Below are 25,386 nucleotides of genomic sequence, written 5' to 3'. Positions count from 1 at the left end.
GAGACACTCAGAATAACGTGTGGCCAAAGGTCTGGGCATGTTGTGGCCCAGTCAGGTTGACACCATCCCATGTTTTCAAAGCTGTGGCAAGGAGATCACATGTCTGGTGAACAAATGGCACTACCACCAAGAGAGTGAATGTGCTGGGCTGGCAAGAATCACCAAGTTCTATTGCCTAGTGAGGTAACGGAGGCAAAGCAGAAAGTAGTCCTCTGTATTCTGTAATTGATTTTGCTTTCCAGTCTGCCTGGTGGTTTGCCACATGTTAACCTCCTTGTTGACTTGACCTATGTTGAGGCACATTGCAGTTCCAAAGATGAAGCTTTGGAAGCAGGAGCTTATAAAATTTAATCTTCACACATTTATTATTATTCTTTTCTGAAACATAAAAAGTAATTTCTCCTTCTCTCATCATCTATATACAAGTTAAATGAACAAGAATTGGCTATCCATACATCAAAAGCCTCTTCAAAATTTTTTAGAATAGCTTATGAATTTGAATGTTTCCCACTTAATGTGGCTTTAATACAAAATATATTCTTTCTTTCTAGTACAAAAGCAATAATAGAAACCTTTTAATCTTTCTGGTGCTAGAGTAGTGCCAGCTACATGTTTACATTTATGTTGCATTCATCTCTCATCAACAAAATAAACTTTGAAATAGAGATTGGGAATGATTTAAATCGAATGACCTAAGAGAAAGTAGGTCCTGATATAATATTTAAATATAATATCCTGAAATGCAGTCTTTGCCACATCAAATATGATTCAAAATGAATTTTATGTATTTAAAGAAAAAAGTATGCTTTTTTTATTTTCAGCATATTTTATTTAGAAATATCCCTATACTTAATATTGTAACTTTGGCCAAATATTGTTTTATTTTTTCCGTATGTCTCACTGTGTGAAAATTTTCATGATAGAAATTTTAACGTTTAAGAGAAGGAGTTTTGACATACAAATTAAAGAATGAAATTACAATTATATTAAGAGTTTTAATGTTTTCAAATATTTTAAAGGTGTCTCTTTAAATCCAGATTGCTTTGTATATTTTAGAGTTGATTTAAATGCTTTGTTACTAGGACAAAACTTAGGAATGTTATGAAAATATCTCATTTTGAAATATCCAGTATTGATTTCAAATGTTTTTGAAATCATAGCATAGTAAAGTGTTAATCAGTCTCAGAATTTCAGCAAACATACAGCTCCTCAGAATCTTTTCATTTTCTGTAAAGAAGTAATATCCAATATATGAATAAACTAGAGTTTGTTTTAAGTCATTGGATTGGAATGTGCCACACTCTTCCTATAGCACGGTTTTATGTAGCAGACCTCTCTTATCCCTGCTGGGCTGGATGTGATTGCCAAATGATTGCTGTGGCCTTACATTCACACTCTCCAGAATAGTTCTCAACACAAATAGGGAGGAATGTTGAGAGACAAAGAAAAAGGGAGAAGGTAAGAAGGGAGAATGAGAAGGGGCAGAGACAAAGAAGAGCAGTGATTTAGAGTCACTGTGGCTTTGTATGCTAATGGCAGGTGGAAAATAAATGGAAGAAAAGACAACTTAGTGGAGCTTATGCAAAAACATTTTATTCTAAATCAATGGAAAAATGGAATTCATTGTAGAGGCATGTGTGCATGTTTTAGGAATAGAATATATACACGCACACACATATACACACATATATACATTTATATACATATACATAGATGTAACTATTTTATATTCCATTTTAATATTTTTAGTTAATTTTAAATTTTCTGTGCTATTAATATTGGAAAATGATATGTGTAATATAATTGTAATAACTATCATGGGAGTTTCAAAAGACTATTGCTTATTTATGTTATTTGACTAGTAGATAAACAATAAAGGGTCTTTTATAAAGTTATAGCAAGCATAATATTTATGGCATAAGTTTTCTCCACAAATTGTAATATTAATATTTTTATCAAGTCAGTCATAGCATCTCAATTGGCAAAGGATCTTCCATGATAAAAAAAAAAGTCTCAGGTTTAATTTTAAAGTCTGAAAATACTAGCTGAATAAGGTCTTGATTTATAAAGAATAGGCTTGAAATGGTAAAAGGAACACTTTGTTCTGAAGATCAAACCATCTATTTTTATTTTGAAGAAGTATACGAGAAGCTTCCACATTTTTTCCCAGCATGCTTTTGCCACACAAGGATTTGAGCTCTCCACAGTAGAATGCCCTAAATTGCTTCCTGTGCTTTAATACTGTTTCTTAAATATGGAGGAGCATATTGCCAGAGGCCAAATCCAGCATATATTCTATTGTCAATATTTTCCTTAATATCCTCAAGTTGCAAGAGACAAGTGCATGAGAGAATTTATATTTCTGCTTGAAAATTGTATTGACCTCAGGTGTCTTCCAATAGTGAAGAGGTATTGTGGTCAAATCCATTTTATGTGGTTTTCCTGCTAATTTCCAATTATTGCTAAATATGTCCGTATCCTTTTCGTTTTGTTTTTGATCATTATGTGACATTTTTGATTAATAACAACTCCTAAAAATCAGGAAGTACAGAGATTGGATTTTCTTACACATGCCAGCCAAAGGCTAATATTATTTAAGACAGACACAGCTGAGGTTGAGAGCTCTGTGCGTACCATCTTTATCAGCTAAGACTGCAGATCTCAGGGAAGGTGCTCTTCGTGGCTCCCTCCACTCATGGCTCTTCACATGACTCAGTTCTCACCATCCATTGGTCCAAGACAATATTTCCTTGCTGTGGGGTTTCTCTATAGTTCACAAGATGAGAACTGACTTCCCTTAGAGCAGATGAGAGACAGAGAAAGAACAAGAGAGAGACAGAGGGAGAATGTGATGAAAGTCACTGTGTCTCTAACAAATTTTGGAAGTCACATCCCATCATCATTATTGGAATGAGTCACTGTTTGTTAGAAGTGAGTTACAAGTATGGCTCACACTGAAGGGGAAACAGTTACACAAGGACATGAATAGTAACTAAGAAGTGGGGAACATGCAGGGCTTTCTTAAGGCTATTTACTGCATAGTGTTTCAATCTCTGTATGTAGGTTTTATAGATCAATGATCTTTTGGTGTTCATATGAAACTTTTTGAGTAAAAACAACAAGAACAACAAGCAAACAAAAAGCTCTGAAATTTAGTGCATTAAAACAATAACAATGTGTATTTCTTCTGTTTCTGTTGGTTGACTTGTTGGGTCCTCTGCTTCATGTGATGGTGGCCTGAGCATGAGTTGGTCCAGTGGCCTCACTCCCATGCCAACCGGTTGGTGTTGGTGGCAAGCTGGGAATTCAGCTGGGGCTGCTGCCTGGGGAGACTTGGTTTCCTTCTGCCTGGCTTCTCGATGTGGTCTGTTGACTTCCCTCACAGTGTATTAAGAGGGAGCATCTGAAGAGCAAATGCCCCAAGGGAAGGAAGCAGGCGCTGCCAGCCCCTTGAGATCTAGCTTCAGTAGTCCATGATAATACTCCATTCTGTTGATCAGAGCAGTTCCAGGGCCAGCTCTGGTTCAAAGGGAGGGCACATAATATCCACCTCTTGACTAGCTGTCATCCCCATACCCGAGAAGAATTCTGCTGGAGAGCATCTTTGAAGACTGGCTACCTCAGTGTGCCCCCTGCCATAACTATCCGTATACCTTCCACAAGCTACAGCTGCTTACCCCTTTCCAGGGCCCTCCAGTTGTCATGGATTAGACACAACTTGAAATCTAGTATCCCATCATCCGTGTTGGGTCCAAGTGCAGATGGCTCTGCATGGCCGCATCCCAATGGCATAGCTGTTCAAATGCAGTTCCCTTGATGGCAAGACCTGTGAGCTAAAAAGTCATGTTATCTGCACTCTGCCCCACCCCTAGGTCCCACCCAATGTGCAACGGTAAAATCAGGATGGAAAACCATAATGCTCACTCCCATTAGAAGAGGGAAATTGGGAGGCTCACAGTAGTGTCACCCATGGTAATTCTAAAATCCAGCCTGACCTAAGTTACCATTTCCTCTGATTGGCAGTAGGAACTTTTCCTTATTTGGGGTCCTTTCCCTTTGAGTGCCTGGAGTGGTTCTGGCCCCTGGGCTCTGATTTTGGCGTCTTCCCTCCTTCCCCATTCAAAGTGCCCATGTTCACAGCAAGTAGGTTTCTCAGTGTTCTTCCTGCCTATAGAGGGTTAGCACACTAGAGGCCTCTTTTCATGTTGAAGTTTCTCTGTCGCTTTGAATCAAAGCAGCTGTGAAAGTCATCAGAGCTTTGAGGTTTACTGTGTAACACAACACGATCCACTCCAGCATGCTTTGAGAAGATGCACTTAAGATCCTCTGAGCCAGTTGCCGAGCTGAGCGGTCGGCTGAGGTGGCCCTTCCCATCTCTCCGGAGTGAGCCAGGAGCCACACAGCTGTTCTGCTCTCCCTTTAAGGAGAGGGTTCACTGCCACACTCTGGATCAATCTTTGCCCCCCGATTGTGTTTTACTTTTAGGATAATTTCCAGGTTGGAGAAGTAAGCAATAGACCATAATGGCGTCCTGAGTTGGCAAAGTCTCCCCTTGTTTCTGACGAAAGTTTCTTCTCAGGTCGATCTGTATCATATGCACTTACAAGAAAGCATTTGGCACTTTCAACATTCTTTCTGGAAATCTCCTTAGTTTAACCTCTCTCAAGTTCACGGAGTCTAGCTTCCATGTTACCTAGGTAACAGTGTTACCCATGCCACTTCCAACCATGAAATAACCCAGCTGTCTGTTAAGAGTCTAGTAAAATTTTTCTAACCGTTCTTCCAGCTCTCTTTGGTAGCTTTCTCAAGGGCTTTCTGACCTTCAACCACTATCCAGTTCCAAAGCAGAAAATGGAATTCTTTTTAAATGGAGCAGTAGCACCCTATGACCCAGCAATTGCACTACTGGGTATTTACCCTAAAGATACAAACGCAGTGATCGGAAGGGGCACGTGCACCCGAATGTTTATAGCAGCAATGTCTACAATAGCCAAACTATGGAAAGAACCTAGATGTCCGTCAACAGATGAATGGATAAAGAAGATGTGGTATATATACACAATGGAATACTATGCAGCCATCAAAAGAAATGAAATCTTGCCATTTGCGACGACGTGGATGGAACTAGAGGGTATCATGCTTAGTGAAATAAGTCAATCGGAGAAAGACAACTATCAGATGATCTCCCTGATATGAGGACGTGGAGATGCAACATGGGGGGTTAGGGGGATAGGAGAAGAATAAATGAAACAAGATGGGATCGGAGGGAGACAAACAATAAATGACTCTTAATCTCACAAAACAAACTGAGGGTTGCTGGGGGGAGGGGGGTTGGGAGAGAGGGGGAGTGGGGTGATGGACATTGGGGAGGGTATGTGCTATCATGAGTGCTGTGAAGTGTGTAAACCTGGCGATGCACAGACCTGTACCCCTGGGGATAAAAATACATTATATGTTTATAAAAAAAATAAGAAATAAAAAAAATTTACCCTAAAAAAAAAAATGGAGCATAGCAGTGTCCACTACCATTAGCAGGGGATGAACGTTCTCATTGTCCAAACCCTCACAAAGCTTGATGTTGTCAGTCTTGGTCTGCTCTTCTGGTTAGTTACCTGTGTAACAGGATCACATCACATGTTTTAATTAGTGTTCAATTCTTGATGATGAATAAGATTAACTATCTTGCATTCTGTTTTCTGGACTCCTGGATTTCTTCTTGCGTGAAATATCTGTTTAGAATTTGCCCATTTTATATGGTGGTGTTGCTCCCATACTGTCAGTCTGTAGATATTCTGGATATCAGGATTTGAAGGTTACATGTGTTGATAATGTCTTCTTGCAGGTGCGACTTGGGTTGGCACCCGCTTCTCCCAGCACGCCGCATATGTCATCCCAGTGTCTTCTGGATTCTGTTAAACATAAGTATCTGCTGCTTTCTCTCTGGCTGTTTTAAATATTTTCTCTCTCTCCCTCAACAGCTTTTAAAACTCTGAATAATTACTTCTTTAAATATTGTATGCTCTCTCTTTTCTTCTCTTTCTAGAAATCTGATATGATCAGTATTTCTCCCTCTATCCATTTATTCCCACCCAGAGGTGAAATTTTGGGGTCATATGGTGATTCCGTTTTTAATGTTTTGAGAAACTGCCATTCTGTTGCCCACTGGAGCTGTACCATTTGACATTCCCACCAACAGTGCATGAGAGACTCAGCTTCTACAGATCCTCACCAATACTTGTCATTTTCTCTGTTATTGAGAGTAGCCATGCTAATGGGCATGAGCTGGTATCTCATTGTAGTTTTGTTTGGTTTCCCTAATGATTAATGTGTGATATTGAGGATCCTCTCATATGCTTATTGGATATTCATGTCTTCTTTGAAGAAAGGTCTATTCAAGTCATTTGTCCATTTTTGCATCGTGAGCTGTTAAGGTTTTTATCAGTGGTCTTGTTGCATTTTAGGCGTTCTCTATACATGCTAGACATTAGTCTCTTATCAGATACTGCATTGCAAATATGTTTTCCTGCTCAGTGAGCTGACTTTTTTTTCTGTTGATATTCTTTTGATGCATAAATTTTTTCAAGTTTCACAAAGTCCATTTGTTTATTTTTTTTCTTTTGTTGCTTGGGTCTTTGGTATCATATTCAGTAAATCATTGCCAAAGTCAATGTCATAAAGAGTTTAAGCAATGTTTCCTTCTATAAGTTTTATAGTTTTAAGTCTTACAATTAAGTCTTTGGTATATTTCAAGTAAATTTTTGTACATGTTAGATAAAGGTCTGAATTCATTACTTTGCATGTGGATATCTAGCTTTCCCAACACCATTTGCTGAAAAGACTGCCCTTTCAACACTAAATGTCTTGGCATCCTTGTCAAAAATCATTTGACCTTATATGAGAGAATGTATTCCTGCCTTTTATGTCAATTTTAGCTCAAATATTCACAAAGTACCACAGGGAGGAGGGACTAAGGCAAAGAGATTGCCTAGGCTTCTGATATCCTAAGGTGATGAACGCCAGAAATAAGAAGACCATGGCAGACTGGAAAGGGAGGTTAGTAGTGAAAGATTTTACAAAGAATAATTGAAAGCTCTTGGTGGTGTTTTGTTTTGTTTCGTTTGAAAGCAAAGGTGTGAAGGAGTCAGGTTATTTTGTTTCAGAAATTTCAGCTCAGGTAATTAGGAGAATGCCAGTAATTAATAAAAATTAAATGAAAAGTCTGGAGGAATAAAATTGATGGCATCCCATCAATCACACTCTCTGACTTAAAATAAGAGAGACCTAATTGTCTCTTTCAATTTAAAATTTATGATATTGATTTATATTGCGTTAGACCATTACTTTGGGGAAACCTTCCATTATTTTCACACCTCTTAATGAAATAACTTTAGATGCTCTTATATTTGAATGACAGAAAAATGAGCAAAGGGAGAGCAGATTTAGTAAGTGTCTCAATAAACTGGGTCTCAAACTGCAGTCTCCAGGCAAATGAAACATTTTCAGGTTTTGATAATGTAGCATCAGCTTTACAATTACACAAATATTTCTTAAATGCCAATGAAAACAAATGTCAGTACAGCACTATTAAGCATTCTAAGACTTCCATTTCAATGGACATACTGAGTCGTATTTGATCTAGGCTAGAAAAGCATTTGATTCTTGCAATCTTTGGATGAGCGATGCACGGCCAAGTAGACCCTGACAGCCCAGCTCTGACTGGAGCTCCAGGATCTGTAATTCTCTCCAGTTCCCAAGATGGAGGCTAAATTTCCCAGAAATAATGCTTTCTCAGAGGAGGAGGAATTTAAGAAGCTGTATTCTACCTTTACTAACATGTGATTCAAGACTAAATACCTGACTGATCACTTATATTCTCAAATGAAATACTCATTAAAAAACATTGGTTTCAGACACCCATTCCAATCTTCAGAATCACTGTGGTATTGGAGAAATTAATTCCAGGGGGATGACAAGAAATGTGAGAAATGGAAATGAAATGATCCTGGATTTTTATTTTTGTAATCATTTAATGTCCCTAGACTTAAGTGGAGCAAAGTTACCTGCTAGTGGAGAAGGCAAGTACATGGTGAGATGTCCAGTTCTCAGACAGGTGTGTGCTTCTAGGAGAAGTCCTCTGAGATCACCAGCTGTGACAGAGGCACAATGTTTTTTTCAGTGGCTTCATACATATTCAGATAAGCTCAATTTTACCATCATCTAAAATTAAGGTATAAATTTTGAGCTAAGTTGACATAAAAGGGCTTTTTATACCTCGTATATATTGTCATATGTTAAAGGAAAAGTGGATGCCTGGGCATTTACCATCTATCTATCCTTATTTGGATATTTGTGAATATTCAGTAGGAACTATGTTATTAGTTTTCTGCAGGAATTCTCCAGCTGATCCCAGACATTTGAGGAAGAGTGATGAAATCCTCATCGACCCCAAAGTTAGATGCTATCCAGTAGAAATACATGCAACATGCAGAATCCTCAGTGAGCTTACAACAATGGGATTTGACTTGTAAATAAGGGTTTCAGAATAACAATAATATTTTAGGTACATTTTAAAAACAATATTTGAGGTATTTTTTTATTTATTTACCATGCAGGAGCTTAAATTTTGGTGTGCCTGGATGGCATAACTTATATCACATTTTATACTTTAGGAAATCAATATCTTATCCATTATCTAGCTTATTTTCATAAGTTCTCTGCTTGGTACCAAGTTGGTTGATATTTTTATCCTATTTTTTTTTTTTTTTTTTTAGAGAGGAGGCAATTGATACCTTAGAAGGTAGAATTCTGCCAATAATTGGTGTTACATAACACAGGTTAAGTATCATTAAATCTTTCTGGTGAATTTTTTTTTATGAAATTAGTGTTTGACCTCCTTTTTGATTATATACTTTAGATTTGCTTTTAGGACCACTTTGCTTAACATAATATTGTTTCAGAGTTTTTTTTTTATTTTTTCATTGACTGGAATATCATTTTTTGTCCTTTTAATCTCAGTCATTCCACATCAATATGCATTGCACATTCATGGCTTTTATAAAAAGTAAGTGGCTGGATTTTGTGGATTTGAAGGATGGCTAGAGTTCAGTGATTCCGACCTTGGTCCAGGAAAATGAGAGTTGTGGGTTAAAGACACACTTCCTTTTAAAGACAGAACACGGTAACTCAGCTCTTCATCCCCATGGGCAGGAATGCATCTGTTTAGATCATTCCATGGGCATCTCCAGGATGGATCAAGAGAAACCTCATGCATGCGTTCATGACAATCTACTGGCAGGGGCAGAACTTGGCATTCTGCGTTTGCTCGTTTTTTCCAGTCCCATGACGGCTCCACTTGCCTAAGTGCACTGCTGGCTTCTGGCATGAAAACTCTAGTGTCCTTGCCAAGGGCACCAACAGAGGACGCTCCCACAGTCTCCAATTAGAGGCCATTCCAGCTCTATTTAGAACCAGCGAAGGCTCATCAAATCCACTGGAAGCATGGAAGAGCTTGTCTCGAAGCCACATTTGTACGGCTTGTGCAGCTTTATGATGTCCGCGGTATGTTTAGTGAGCTGTAACGTGCAAGGCTTTCTCATGGTTCTTGCATTTGTATTTTTAAATAAGATTGGGAAGACATAACTTTCTCTTATATGCATTTTTCATTTTCGGTGACATTTGTTAAGCATGTAGTGACACAGTGGGATAAAAGGGGTTGGTGTGAGGCTTGTACCAAACCCTAGCACACTCCACACACACACGCCCACACACGCACACACACGCGTGCGCACACACACACACACACACACACACACACACAACTTTTGGTGCCTCCCCCACTTTCAGTTGTTGGCATGTCAGAGCCGGGAGTACCTTACTCCTCTGTAGCTGAGTGCCACGCCTGCTCGCCCGAGGCCCAGACCCTCACTTCCTCCTCATGACGTCATTTCCTACTCTCTCTTCTAGGTATGAAACCTCAGATGCAAGTCCCACACTACCTGCTGTGATATTTGCTCTAAACTCTTCGATGGTCAAGAATTCCACATCTCCCTTATTCCTATGAAATAGCACTTTCATTTTCTTTAAATATTTTATTTAGTTGAGAGAGTGAACGAGGGAGAGAGTACCAGCAGAGGGGATGGGTAGAGGCAGAGGGGGAAGCAGACTCCCCGCTGAGCAGGGATTCCCCCCCCCTGACTTGGGGTTCCATCCCAGGACCCTGAGATCATGACCTGAGCTGAAGGCAGATGCTTAAATGGCTGAGCCACCCAGGCGCCCCTAAAATAACACTTTTAAAAAATTAGTTCTCTTGAGCATAGTTGACGCACAATGTTACATTAGTTTCATGTGCACAGCATCGTGACTCAACTTCTGTATACAGCACCCTATGCTCACCTTCAGTGCAGCTCCCATCTGTTACCATACAATGTCATCACCATATCATTCACGATAGTCCCTATGCTGTGCCTTTTATTCCTGCGGCTTATTCATTCCATAACCGGAAGCTTGTGTCTTTCTTGTGTATATAGATAAACACTGCTGGGTGTTGGGAAAGCAGTAAACGTGAAGTTGCTGAGAGGAAGAAGAGGGCATGGGAAGTGTTCATTCAGGGGCGCCTGGGTGCCTCAGTCAGCTGAGTGTCTGACTCTTGGTTTTGGCTCAGGGCATGATCTCAGGGCTCATGAGATTAGGCTCCATGTCACCAGGCTCTGTGCTCAGCAGGGGTCTGCTTGGATAGTCTCTCTCCCTCTGCCCCTTCCCCTGTTCTAGTCCTCTCCCCTTCTCTCAAAAGTAAATAAAGGAAATTTTTTGTTAAAAAAAGGAAATGCTCATTCACTGACGGGGATGGCATCACAGTTATGCCAGCAAGAAGTGTCTTATTAGACCAGTTCTATAAAAAAGATGGTTCGAAAGACAGATTTGTTCATCTAAGGTTTCATGTCATTTAGGATATACGAAGTGAATGAGCGAATAGGAGCTTCTGAGACAAGTGGGCAGGGGGCAGGAGGCAGTGGGCAGGGGGCTGCTAATCAATCAATCAGTCAATCAATCAATAATCAATATTTTCCTGGCTTCCTTTGCATTCAATATTCACACACCAAATACCAGTTTTGGACAATCTAGGTTTTTAAAATTTGTCTTTATTACTCTTTTGGTCTTCTGATGATTTCTTCTTCCTTTCTTCTCACAAGTTTTTTCCTTATTCTGTATAGTAAATGCACATTTTCCCCATAGAACAATACTATTACCTGGTGACTATCAAAAACATTGTAAAATCCTGTTTAATGTGAGCACAAGCAAAATCCAGATTCTTTGCATACATTTTATTAAAAAGAGTTATGTTTCCTCAATATATTTAAAAATGTGAATATGAGCAACATGAGAAAACTTTCTATATTATATCTAAAGAAATAAAATAAGGAAACAAAAGATCTGTACAAGCCCATGCAAATATCAATAATATTTTAAAGGCCTTGCAAACTTCTTTCCTGAAATTCTTTAAGTTTTGATTTCTAAAATCCATGTATGAGTAAATTTTATGTTAAGCCATAAGTCATGATATATAAACTCAGTGCCAACATTAAAACCCTTAGGAAGAGAAACTCTCTGTGAAGGTGTATTCCAGCCTTATACTTATAGATAACAGCAACCTTAAAAAGGTTTAAAGTGTTATATTATGAATTTTATGTTAGAGCAGTGTTGCTTCTAGACAACAGTGAAATAAATCAGATAATATGATGATGCAAGCTATTTTAATAGTATGTTGTCAAGATTTTTTGCAATTGCTTTTAAAATGGTATTTTAAGTTCAGTTAACAAATTGTAAAACCCCAAAGCCAGTGGTTTTTCAGTCTTGAGTAGGAAGCTGGGAGCCAAGTCTGAGATGTGTTCTAGACGCGTAGAGAAGGGTGGAGATATCAAAGTGGCCATTGGAATGGCAGTTAGTTTCTGTGCAAGAGTTGACAGAATAAAAATATATCCAGAGATATTTCAGGACTTTTCCAAGTAAATAAACAAGTGAAGATATTATGTAGCTTATGACATAATTCAAAATGTGTGAGAGTGGGGAGTTTGAGGGAAATATTGACTCACATTCTCTAAGACTATCCGGTTGGGTAGTTGAGCTATACCTTGCAAACATATCCAAGTATTGAAGTTAAGTCTTATAATCAGAGGGTTTTGTAGTTCTGGTTACATGGCCAGGTCAGGCAATTCCATTTCCCCATAAACTGTTGTTCGAGGAATAGCTCTGTTTTTGTGACATAATGGCATCCGTAAGTTGTAAAAGCCTAGACCAACAATATTTTCAGCTCAGGAAAAGGAAGTTTTGGGGATATTAAATGAATGGTTCAATGTTATAAGTTAGTTATAAAGCTGTTTAAGTTTTAGGTCAAAACAAGTTGCATTTTTCTAAAGTAACAACCTCCATTTTGTTCATTTATGAAATGAAGATACCTCTGATTTCTTTCAGTGATAGTCTAATCAGATAGACATTAATTTACTGAGAGTCCATCTACAATATGGCTAGCAGTCAAACTTTCTTTTGAATATGAAATAAATGTATCACACAGTCCTGAGTTAATAAATTGCAACTTTGAATTTTGTTGGAAGAAGACATTTACCCATGATACAAAGGTGGGGTTGGCAGGGTCAAACTGCAATACTTTAGTCTTAAAACCCCTATCATTACCTCAAAGTGCTTTGGCTTATACGGCCATATCAGTCAATTCTTATTATATTAAACATTCAAGCTGATAACATTTTAAATAGCTATTTTCTAATTCATAGAAAAATTATACTGTGGTAACATAAAAACATGCATTAAAGGCATTGATTGATATTAACATATTAATAAATATTAAAATAATAATTAGAAGAATTACATTTTTCTACATTTTTTTGAAACCTACTTAGTGTCTGGATTATTAAAAGACAACTAGATTCTCACATCCACTTCATTAAATGCATCACAATGCATTCCTATGGTTGAAGTAAATGAAGAAAATTCAGCCTCACAGAGATGGGTAGTTGAAAAAGGGAGGTGTATTTTCGTAGCCTTTTCGGATGGATACTACCTCAAACCTCAAAAAGTGATAGTTCCTTAAGGGTTAGTTGCGATGAGAATGTGAAACTTTATCAATGAAGTTTTTGTGCTCTGTTCATTAACATCTGTCTATGGCGTTTTTACCCATGCAAGATTTCTTAAGGTCATGCATTACTCTTTGACAATTTTTGGATCACCATAATGCAAATCTTCCAAATGTTGATCCATTTCATTATTGAACATCAAAAATCACATTTGTTCTTTTACTCAACAATCACATTTAAACATGCTTTAAGTACTGAGAAGCTGTCAGATACACAGTGATGGATATGATTTTCTTTGCTTGAAGCTTGAATTTGATCATTGGCAGCAAATATTGTCAGTTGTTTTTCTTAAAATCAACAGATTCACTATGTTCATTCTGCAGAAAAGACATGTATTCAAAATTTTAGATTTAAAAAAATAACACTTTTTCATGGAGGAGATTTTTAAGCAAAATCGTTCTCTACCCCCACAAATGTGTGGGCACGAATGATACAATAAATACTAATGGCTATGATTTGGTGCCATTGTCTTGAAGGCTGCTAAGGCATCAGCAGTTTATTTACCATTGCTTTTGCACCGTTGATGCAAATGTCAACACAGATGTTCCAGCGTAATTCATAAATTCAAAAGTTTTCCAACAATTTGAATATTTCAGCACAGCTAGCATTTGCTGCCAAGCATTATCATAGGTGGTCATTGATGGTTGGCTCACAGTGATACTGGATGAACTCAAGCAAAAGAAGCAAGCGCACCCATGTCTGTGCCCTATCTGTTACACAAAAATAAAATTCTGTAGACAAGATGTTAAGTCTTTCTTCTTGTTTAAAACTAAAACTTTAAATCAGCAAGTTGCTGTATGGCTGGAAAGCAGCAGACTCCTGTTTCTTGTTGTTTTTTTCATTTTTTTTTTCTAATTACCCATCCAGTAGGCATCCATCAATGGCAGCCATGCAGTTTTCTTAGTCTGGCCTCTCTCGTGTGTGCTTCTCCAGACAACACAGGACAATAACTTACTTTGTAGGATGCCTCAGGGACTTTATCAGTTTTAGTTTCAAAAGTGTAATATAAGATTTTTAGCTTTTGAAGAACTGATTATGTCTGCATTTGAAGTATTCAATACTTCTTAAACAATTATTTATCTCAAAATAATGTTGCAATCAAACTGTCACAATAAAATTACCAGAAAATAAATCACAATAAAACAAATTATTATCATCTATAAAACTGAAGGGATGATTACTTTTGCCATATTTTCATTTCTTATGGACAGCTTTCCCATCTTATTGGGAGTAGATTTCTCTTTTTCATGAGTAAGAGGCCTCTTTGGAATATTAGTGTCTCCTTTTCTCCAGCTTTAGAAATAGACTGTGTCAGGACGGTGGAGAAAGGAGGCTGTCAGTCTCCTCCATCTCCAACAAATGTCTCCCCTGCACAGGAAGAAGGATACATTACAGATATATCTCTTTTATTTCAGGGAAAATATTACTGAATTTCTAATAATATTCATAGTTAGATGAAAATTTTAAAATTAGGAAAAAATTTAAAATATTTTTTACATATGTATATAATTATAAAATAAGACATACATTGCCTAAATTCTGGTTGTGCTTTCATGTATGTTCGAGATATAACTAAATTTCATAACTGTCTTAGACAAAATGAGATTACAGAGATTACAGGAGGGAAAATTGAATGAAGCCAGTAAGTGTCCAGTAAAATTATTAAGAATTAACTGGATTAATCTCTGGAAATGTACATCATTTATACCCTAAATTCACTACCTTAAGAATATTCTTGGACATGCCAGCAAATATTTCAGTAACGTAGTAGTGATGATGTCATCAAATAGCATGTAGGGTCTGGAAACCACCATACGTATTCATTTAGGAGCTGAGGCTGATGGTGTTCTGTCTTCTGTGTATGGCTTTTGAGGTGGACCATGGAAGAGAGGAAGAGGGAGTGGAGAATTGTTTCAAGTAGTTTTTATGGCTCAACCTTCAAGTGAAGTTCAGCCATTTTGTCCACATTTCGCTGGGCAGAACTCAGTCACACAGCTACCCACAACTATAAGGGGGCCTGGGGAATGTAGTCAGCTGGTGATTTCTGGGAAAGAGACTCGGGTTCTGTTGATTAGAGATTAGTCCTTCATACAGCATCTAATTCTATGATTTACTGTGGGAGCCTCTGATTTAGAAAGGGGTAGTTTTATGTGTTCTAAATACCTCAACAGTATAAGAAAATCAACGTGGTATAAAGTCACTGTATTTTTTATATACACAGAAAAATATGTTAAATTCAGAAGTATTTATGGGGTCCCCACTATGTCCAAGGGGTATTCTAGGTCTTGGAGACAAGGAGCAGTAGACAAAAATCCCTTAGAGAGTGCTTCCTTATAGTCTGGTGGGAGTCAACGGCCAATAAGAAAGTAAACCAATAGGAAAACAATAGTGGATTTTGATAGAAGAAACCATGCAGGAAGAAAATAAAGTAAGAGGTAGAGTTACTTTAGAGAGGCTCATGGAGGAAGGTCTTTTGAGAAGGTGGTATCCCAGTCATGAGCTGAAGAAGGGGAAGGATCCAGCTGTGCAAAGAGCTGCAGGGGGAGGGGCAGGGTAGACGCAGGAGACAGCAGGTTCTGAGCCCTGAGTGCCCAGCCTCACGTGAGGGAGGAGAAGGAAGGCTCCACGTGTTTTGAGAGATGACAGAAAAGTCCAGAGCCTGTGGTACATTGGACCAGGGGATCAGGGGCAGGAACACAGAGAATTACAGTCCTTTAGAAAGATCTGTGGTTTTATGCTGTGGGGAGTGATGAGCCAGGTGAGTATAACGATTTGATTTATATTTTCAAAAAGTTTATTTGGGTTGCTTAGTGGAGAACATTTGGGGAAGGTCTAGAGTAGAAGGCGGCTTACTGAGTCTAACCTCACTGTGCTGCTGCATAATCATTTCTGTCATTGCCCACGAACAACCTGGGGCAAAAAAACCCCAAAACAACAACAATTATTGTGACTGTGCTATTACTGGTGGTTCATCCAAATGGAAGTACAGAAACAATTTCTCCCTCTCTCCCCCGTCTTTTCTTAACCATTAATACAAAGACAAAAATAAATTTTCAACTCCCAGAACTGGCATTTCTCTCAACATTGTCTAGCACAAGTTATAAAAATGACAGATGTTAGCCTTCAAACCAGAAAATGGAATACCAGCTACATTTTCACAAGAATCATAGGAACAGCCATGCCTGCTGAAACATTCGAACCTATAATGACTATTATTAAATATTATGTAAAATAGTGAAAAGGACATAATAATAAAGAATCTGGAACACTGAGGTGGGCAAGCTTGATATAAAAGTGAGGGGAAATATTGGGTCTCTTCAATACCAAGACAACTGCTTAGTGGTGACAACCAATCTGAGTAATTCTGTACAGAGCATGGCTCTTTTATTGTACACAGAAGGTATTAAATACACACTTTTTTGAGGGGCACCTGGGTAGCTCAGGCAGTTAAACATCTGTCTCTTGATTTCTGCTCAGGTCATGATCTCAGGGGTCATGAGATGAAGCACTATGTTGGGTTCTCCACTCAGCAGGGAGTCTGCTTGAAATTCTCTCTCCCTCTCTCAAATTATATACTATATATATATGATGTATATTGTATATATATATGATATATATATTTAAAAGAATAACCAAATATCCATTAATTTAAATAAAGGCAAAAAAAATCCACTTGGGGATATCCTGATCCAAATTAACTATGTGGTCCTCATTTCTGCATCTTTCATGGAAATTGCATACAGTGACTTCTTCCTTCCTCCTTCCCTCACTCTTTACCTTTTCTTTCCTTCCTTCTTTCTTTCCTTTTTTCCTTCCTTCCTTCTCCCTTCCTCCCCACCCCCATTCCTTCCTTCCTTCCTTCCTTCTGAAAGGTAAAAGAACTGTTTTCAAAATAATGATCCAAAGGAGTTTGTATCTCAATTCAAAATATATTAGCACATTGCAATTGTGTTCTATAATAAAGTGAATCTAAGTAGTGGATCTAACTAAATCGTGGCTGGCATATCCAGGCTTTTCGATTTCAATATATCAGTATGTATTATTGCTTAAGAAAATAAGGAAAAATAAAACTGTAATGAAAATAAGTATAGTGATACAGTCGCTGAAAGTCATGGGCTTGGCATCTCCAGGCACAGGGACATATAAAGGAGCACCCCTAGATACACATCGACATCTATGCACACACAGTCTTGATGTCCAGAAATTATTGCCTCCTGAGAGTGCTGTCCTTTCCTATTTCAGCCCTAGACTCCTATCGAGCAGTGTCTCTCAACATATTTCTAACTTTATAAGATTTTTAATTTATAGTCAATACCTTAATAATATAAAGAAATTAAATTTCACAGTCCCCTTTTAAATTGGATGCCATGTGTCTCCAGGAAAAATTGTCACAGCCATTAATGCCTTTATCCTTATGGAAAAGAAAATGCAATTCAAAGTAACTGAAATTATAAGGACATACATTGTTTCAAAAAGCAAAAGGGGGAGGGAAGTGTGACTACAGGATAGTTGAATACGGTGCCCCAATGATGTCCATAAAGTTTTGCGTTCTCCAGGTTTCTATTCTGCTCCCCCTTGAGAGTTAGCATCTCCTCATGTTAGTGCCTGTCAACATCAGACCACTGTGCATGATCCCAAAGGGACCCCATATGAGCCAGATCACAGAGGAAGCCAGAAAACGATATGCCTTGTTTCTTCTTATTACTGAAGAAAACTTTCTCAAAAGTCCTTCAGATGGCTTACCATTACATTCCACTGGTTGCATACCTATCTCAAAATCAATTTCAGGAAATGGAAACAAGCTCACCATGATGGCTTTTAACCTAGGACGCTTCTGAGTCTCATTATAAATCAAGCTTCCCCCAAGTACGTGAGCAGAGAAGGACACATACATGGACCTGGGGTGGGGTGAGGGGAAAGCCAGAGAGGGAGCTGGCTTTGAGAGGACCCAGCGTATACTTAGGAACACTTTGGAAACTAGCATGGACTAAAAAGTTAAGGAAAAATGTCTGCTGGAAACAGGATTGTGCATTCTGCTGGGGGACAGAGGCTCTTGGTTTCACAGATGAAATTTGTACTTCCAGTATTTCAATGGCAAAGAGAATTGTGTTTCAGCAACTTACAGAATCTGCTAAATCTGATAAAATGATTGTATGTGTCATAGATGGAAGTTTACTCAAAGCTTGACTTACCTATGGATACATTTTACAAAACCGTCTGGTGTCTGATTATGGATTTAGAGGTAATGAATAATATATTTACTTGATGCCTAGATGATGAATGGCATTGGAAGGTTTTTAAAAATGGCTTCTTCTGTGGTGATAAAAATGCTATGGTAATAATTCTGTTTTATAAATTAATATTTCAATTGTAACATTATCATGCATTTTGTTTAACCACTTACTTTCTCTCAATATATTTTTTGGCAGATTCTGAATAATTTAATGGTATATTACTCACCATCATTTTAAGGAATAAATGCAGAATAAGACTAATTATCTTTTTCTCAATTTTTAAAGATCCTGACTTTAAGGACCTTGGAGTTTTGAAACCATTACCAGGTTGGTAAAATAGATACTCGATAATGTTCAGAGGTCTTTGTTTTCTGCTCTGAAATATACTTTTGGTTTATTATTCAAGCTCCATTTTTGTGTGTTTGTTTGGCATTTCGTTATTTAGCATGTGAGTTTGAAATGGGCGGTCCTGAAGGAATTGTGGAATCTATACAAATTATGAAAGAAGGCAAAGCTTCTGCTAGTGAGGCTGTGGATTGCAAGTGGTACATCCGGGCACCTCCACGATCCAAGGTCAGTCTGAAGGTGAAAACAGATTTGACAGTCAGCTTGGGAAGTGTCTGGAGCACGCATTGCTTTGAACCAACTGGACATGCTTTGTGGGTTTCAGAATGCAATCGTAAACTTTCGTTTTATTTTGGTTTGAAATGCAACTTGTCTTACCCCACTCAAGGAAATTTTTGATGCCATAAATAATATGGAGAAGGTGCTTTGAAAAGATCATTTGATCACCTGGACAACAGACCCTAATGTGACACCCCTCCCTCTCTGGAAAATGGATTGACATGCTATACATAAGCTGTGGGTCTAAGTATAATCTTATGCCTTTATTGTCAGTATCTGTATTTTGCTCCCTTTTCAACATAATATCGAATCTTTGGAATAAATTGTCCAGGCCTTGCCAAAACCCCATATCTCTGGCATATAAGATATAAGATGTCTTGTGATAAAGCTGGGGGACTGTGGCAAACAGGATCTAGGTGAGCCTGGCCCAAGCAAAGAGGTCAGCCAGGACTTCACTGCCTCTTAAGCTACTTCTTATTGTCGTTATGAGAACATTTTGGTCTTACATTACCAAGCCCTCCAATGTTCTCATGACAGGGAAGTCAGGTTTTTATGTTATCACCTTGATTTTTAAATACTACAATACATTTTTTAAATTGTAAATTTACATGGAATTAAACTAAATACATTATGGGTCAGATTCAGACTCAAACCCTATTTTGGAACTACTTCATTAGAACAACCATATTTATCCTCTTATTGAAATTTTAAGGAATACTGGGGATAGTGACTGTGTCAGTCACTATCATTGGTGGGGACTGTTGATTATTTGCCAGTCTCCCTTCCTGTATTGTCATTCCTCAGTTATATAGTTTCAACTAAGCCTTATGGATTTATTAGGTTTGTCATTGACTTTACTGAGGTTGAAACAGTTTGTTATTTAATTAATAGATTTAGTGGCTCTGTAAAGTCTCGAGCATCATGTTGGAGAGATGAAGAAAGCATGCCAGCCCCTGTCCTCTTCCTGTTTAATTGTTAGACAAATGTGTAACCGAATAGCCCAAGGAATGAGCCATGAGCATTGAGGTGTCCCTAAGGTCTAATAGAGAGAGGGGGAAGTTGCATACACCTGGGAAGGTAAGTCAAATGTGGAATCAAATTCAGCCAGGGTGTCCACTGACTCTTAGTAAGAAACAGCTTTGTGTCAGGTAGATCAGGGAGGGGCTCTCCAGGTAGAGGGGAGAGCATTGGGGCCATAGAATCAGAAGACAGTTAGGAATTAGGTAATTGAATGTGACCAAATAAGAGCATGGAGGTGAATAAAATTATGGAGGTCGATGGTGAGTCTTTGAGCCCAAGGCTATAAAGAACCTGGATTCATTCTGGTAGCATTAGTGATACGCAGAGGAGCATGAAGCAGGAAATCGATGTGATCAGATCTGCATTCTGGAAAAAGAGCTTTTTCCTGGGAAGCAGGGACAGAGGCATGAACACTGCAAACAGAACACTCAGGAGGAAGGTATGGCAATGAGCCCCATGGTTGAGGCTAGCTGATGACGGTAGACAGGCCAAAGAAGGAATTCAAGATCAATAGAGGAGAATTTGGTGGCTGGATATTCAGGATAGAGGGGAGGGAATAGAGGCATCTTTGAGGAGTCTGGCATTTCAGGAAGTATGTTGGTTTTCTTCACTTGATTTTCCCAGGAATCTCTCTCTGGGTCTGCATACGATTTATAAGTGCGGGAGGCTTTGCCCCAACATCGCAGTCACAGACATTCAGAGCCACACTCCCTCTTCCAGCTTTGCCCCTGACGGGCCTCTTTGCATCTGTGCAAATCTTTGAAAACTTTTATTGTATTATCAAGAAAGACCCAGTGATTCCTCCTTTAAAAAAAAGAAAAAATCAGAGAGTGTTCGTGACATGAAAGCCAGCGCACTCCCTGGATTATAAAGGAGCTAGATTGCAGTGTGTTATTCTGTCTCATGTAATCTGTGGGTTCACATGCAAGTGCTATTCATTTTTCCTAAACTCTGTGAATGAAAGATGAAAAAAAAGTTCTCCAGCTGGAAACATGTGAGGGCCCCCCCTCCCCCATTGCTGTAAGCAGCATCTTTGTCACGGCAGTGTTAAAGAGAGGGCTTTGATGGGAGCGTAAACACACGTCGTTTTTTTCCAGCTGGTAAATAGACTGTCTTTTGTACAATTCCAGAGCAACAATAGCCAGTGTACCTGTCTGTTACAGAATTTGGCATTCTGTGACCCAAAGGGGAAGCTGCCTGCAGAGCTGGACAAAGATGACTCTATTGTGACAGGCTTTCTCCATTAAATTAAAGGTTAGAAGATAGGAAGTGGCTTTGAATAACTGTGGAGAAAAGCAAGAACTGGATATGACTGCCTGTGTGGGCTTTCTATTTTTGTGGAGTTCCTAACAGCTTATGAGGATAGACTATCAAAGCCCGAGTTAAACTTGAAGGGGCTCGTGGTGAATATTTGAATGATAACTGGGGAATTGAAACATGTTACACAATGCAAGTGCTAAATAGTTTCCCGGGGTTCTAGTAACATTTATATCAAGGCTATATTGCTTCTCAGACATTTGACAAATAGAAAACAGTCATACAGATGACCACCTTTAATTAGAATGTGATTAGTCCAGATTTCTTAGAATTTGGCATACTAGAGCCAGAAAGAACGTTGGGAATCTGCTCCTGATTAACTCATTTAACAGATAAATAAGCTGAGACATGATCATCAAGTCTTTTATGGGCTAATAATGGAATATAGAGATCTCTTTGTGTAGACTCCAGAGCAAGGATGGTGGAAGGGCGTTACGGTGTCTTGTCCTGGATCTGGTACAGAAAAGAACGAACAGAAAAGAATGTTGGGTGATCACATCATGGTAACTATTTGAATGTTAATTCCGTGAAGGCTGTGGCTTAATGTATCTTTAGATACTCAGTACCAAGTGAAAAGTCTGTCATTCAGTTAAGACTCATGGAATACAAAACAGACTGACGCGTCTCTAGAAAAATGGACATGGTGGCAATCTTCAGACATTTGAAGGATCTCATATGACAGAGGAACAAGAGGACAAGGGTTAATCTGCATGATTTCAAGTACTATAATTCATTTGAATGCTTGAAACTGGAAATATATAGCATTTGGTTCGATATAAAGAAGGTTTGTCTTTAGTTTTAATAATGGAGCTGCTCAAAAACTGAATGATATTCCGTAAGGAGGAATCTAAATAAAGTTTGGCAAAGATTTGGTACAATAATTTAAAAGCAAGGTAGTTCTTTAGCATAGATAATACTAAATTCCCCTCAAGACCAAAACTTGTTGAGTGTATGGTAAGTGACTGCCCAAGTATTTGGTCTGTTGGTACAGAGCTAAGGCAAGATTTCAGTCTCCTGACTTGCAGTTCAATGTGATATCACCAAACCACACTATTTGAGGGAATTGTCAAATCTGTTAAGATAGAAAAAGAGATAAACCCAAGACTTATAAAAGCACACAATGAAGATGATTAACTTAATGATTAAGGTGTTGGGACAATAAAACTCTAGCTTTTAGTAATTACCCATCATTTAAAACTTCACATTAATTTTTAATGTGTTGTTACTCGAGTCAAAAATGTTTTGAATAAAATTAGCATTAAATAAACAGGAAAACTTGACAAATATAGTAAGTCAATATTTTATAGTGAAGTTGTTTTAAGGTAAATTATATGATGAACTTAATTGTAGGTGGAATCTTAAAGATGACACCCAAGATTTCTAGCCCAATCAGTGACTGTGAATATAAAATATCACATACCTGATTATGTTAAATTATCTGGCAAAAGGGATTTTGCTGATGCAATTAAGGTTACCAATCAGTTGGCTCTGGGTTAATTAAAAGACAGTTTATCTAGGTGAGCCTATTCTAATCACATGAGCCCCTTAAAAGCTGGATTTTCTCTGACTGTAGGCAAAAGGGGGAGTCAGAGGAACTAATAATGTTTTCTAGGAGCTAAAAGTGATCCCTGGTAAATGAGCATCAAGGAAAGAGGGACCTTGCTCCTAGAATGGCAAGCAGGTGGGTTTTTCAGCCTCATATGTTCTTAGCAGAGAACATAGTCCAGCCCCCAGTCACTTGCCCCACAGAACTCAGGGATATTGAATGGGTCTTGTTTAAAGCTGCTCTATTTCTGGGAACTTGATAACGGGGCAAGGAGAAAACTAACAGCAGATGAAGGGTAGTAACTATACTTGATTACAATGATAAGTTTTAGGGTTCTAAAGACTGAGTCTTCCTTTATTATCTCTAAAAGTGAAAATAAAAATTGAGTCAACAAAATGGAAATTTTAACTGGCTAGATAACCACCAATGAACAGCTCACGATTCACTTTGTTTTTAACTGAAATCTCAGTTTTGTACGATCAGATTTTTGAGATGGAGTGCTTTGATACTTGCTTATGCGTGCCAGAAAATCATTTTAATATTCCCATCAGGATTTGTTATAGGATGTGTCATTTCAACATTTCAGAGAATATGATGTTGTGATTTTCTCCTCCGAATAAAGAGGATGCTGCTCCTAGCCTCCAGATTCATGGGATATCAAACCTAAAATCCTAAGACCTGGAATGTCCAGTCACAAATCAAACAGTAAACAGGGAAGTTCTGGGCTACACATTTTTTAGAATGTGGCTTTGTCTACTAAAGTAGAAAGTATTGAAACCATGGACAACATTTCTTAGGCTGTGGTGTGTATTTAATTTGTATGTTCATGGAGAAAACTGTTCTGGCTAGTCTTAAATAATTGCCCCAAACAATGTCTGTTTTCTGCATTTCATTGCAACACTAGGGGAAGGACTAGGTTGAAAGGTTGGTATTAAATGTTTTTTTGTAAATATATTACTTAGTAAATTTTTGGCTAGATTTACTTGCCTTAAGTACACAAAAGGGATTCTGCTCTCCATATTAGTGTGATTTAGAAGACAGATATTACTAGAAATTGATTATGTGTTCTGAAGCTTCTCTGGTCCTATTCAATAAATCATTTTGTCAGCTCACACTCTGTGATTGATTAGAAAGAAGAATGCATCAAAATGATTCACTGAGAGGAGATTGTAATCTGACTATTTTACTGGAGTTATATATGATTCTGTTTATCATTTTCCCTTTTTCTCAGCAGAGAGACTAAAGAGCTTTCTGTAGTTTTCCACCTTAAATAAAACCCATGTCATGGGGCATTCTCCGCCTTGGTGATCTTATGGCACAAGTTTTAAGCTGGCCAGATATCATTTAAATCCCAATCTAAGGAAGGCTTTTATATGATGCATCCTAGAGCTAGTGTGGGGAAGCTTGATCACTACTGGCTATGGATAGTTGGCTTTTGCACCAATAGCACTCACCAAGTAAACCAAAATATGCCCACGGCATATTTTGTATCTTTTCTGAAATGATTTTTAAAAAATGAAGTTAAAAAAATAATAGAACCCTTCAGAAGTGAATATATAAAATTTCGTGACTAACTGTTCACTTCCTCTATAAATGGTGTCTTGTCTAAGAATGGCCTTTAAATGTAGAAGGTGCTTAGGCCGCTGTCAGTGAACTTCATGTGAGAATACCAGTCAGTCACCTCGTATGGAAAAATGTGGACGCTCTCTTGAGCTGTCAAATGAGAAACCACGGGCTGAATATGCAAATTGTCTTTCTAACTATAGCAGTCCTCTTCTATGAAACAAACTTCTTTTTAAGAAAATTTAAGACGGGCGCCTGGGTGGCTCAGTGGGTTAAGCCACTGCCTTCGGCTCAGGTCATGATCTCGGGGTCCTGGGATCGAGTCCCGCATCGGGCTCTCTGCTCGGCAGCGAGCCTGCTTCCCTCCCTCTCTCTCTGCCTGCCTCTCTGTCTACTTGTGATCTCTCTCTGTCAAATAAATAAATAAAATCTTTAAAAAAAAACCTTTATAAAAAAAATTAAGACAGCCCTTTATTTCAGTGGGAAACATTTATTTTCCGTGAATCTCATTTTTTAAAAAAGATTTTATTTAAATTCCAGTTAGTTAACATACAATGTAATATTAGTTCCACGTGTACAATAGTGATTGTACAATTCCATACAACACCCAGCACACGACAACCAAAAAATGCACGTCTTCATTCCCATCACTTGTTTAACTCATCCTTCAATCCAGCCCCACACTGGTATCCATCAGTTTCTTCTCTATAGTTAAGAGTCTCATGATTTGCCGGTCTTCTTTTATCCCCTTTGCTTGTTTGTTTCTTATATTCCACATGAGTGAAATCCTATGGTATTTGTCTTTCTCTAATTTCACTCACTTAGCATAATACACTCTAGCTCCCTCCATGTCATTGCAAAGAGAAAGACTGAATTCCTTTTTATGGCTGAGTAATATTTCATTACATATATCTCATATCTTCTTTCTTCATTTCTC

General features: G+C 38.1%; 1 protein-coding gene across 7 annotated transcripts in view; it reads left to right on the top strand.

Annotated features, from left to right (window-relative positions):
• Window positions 1-25,386, top strand: part of NETO1 (neuropilin and tolloid like 1) — a 125,995-nt gene that overhangs the window by 46,768 nt on the left and 53,841 nt on the right. For 4 of the 7 annotated variants that reach the window (XR_006821093.1, XM_046025798.1, XM_046025800.1 and 1 more), the window contains exons 5-6: window positions 18,665-18,706; window positions 18,786-18,952. The exons of 1 other annotated variant lie outside the window; for it this stretch is intronic. Coding sequence is in view for 5 of the 6 variants with exons in the window: in XM_046025798.1 (XP_045881754.1) it covers window positions 18,665-18,706; window positions 18,786-18,952 (209 nt within the window). In the remaining variant the exon portion in view is untranslated. The remainder of the gene's footprint in view (window positions 1-18,664; window positions 18,707-18,785; window positions 18,953-25,386) is intronic. 2 more of the 7 variants (XM_046025801.1, XM_046025802.1) reach the window with 2 other exon arrangements.

This window comes from Meles meles, chromosome 12, assembly GCF_922984935.1.
Source record: "Meles meles chromosome 12, mMelMel3.1 paternal haplotype, whole genome shotgun sequence".
Taxonomy (NCBI): domain Eukaryota; kingdom Metazoa; phylum Chordata; class Mammalia; order Carnivora; family Mustelidae; genus Meles; species Meles meles.
Note: the sequence above shows the minus strand (reverse complement) of the source record. Positions and strands in the feature narration are given on the sequence as shown.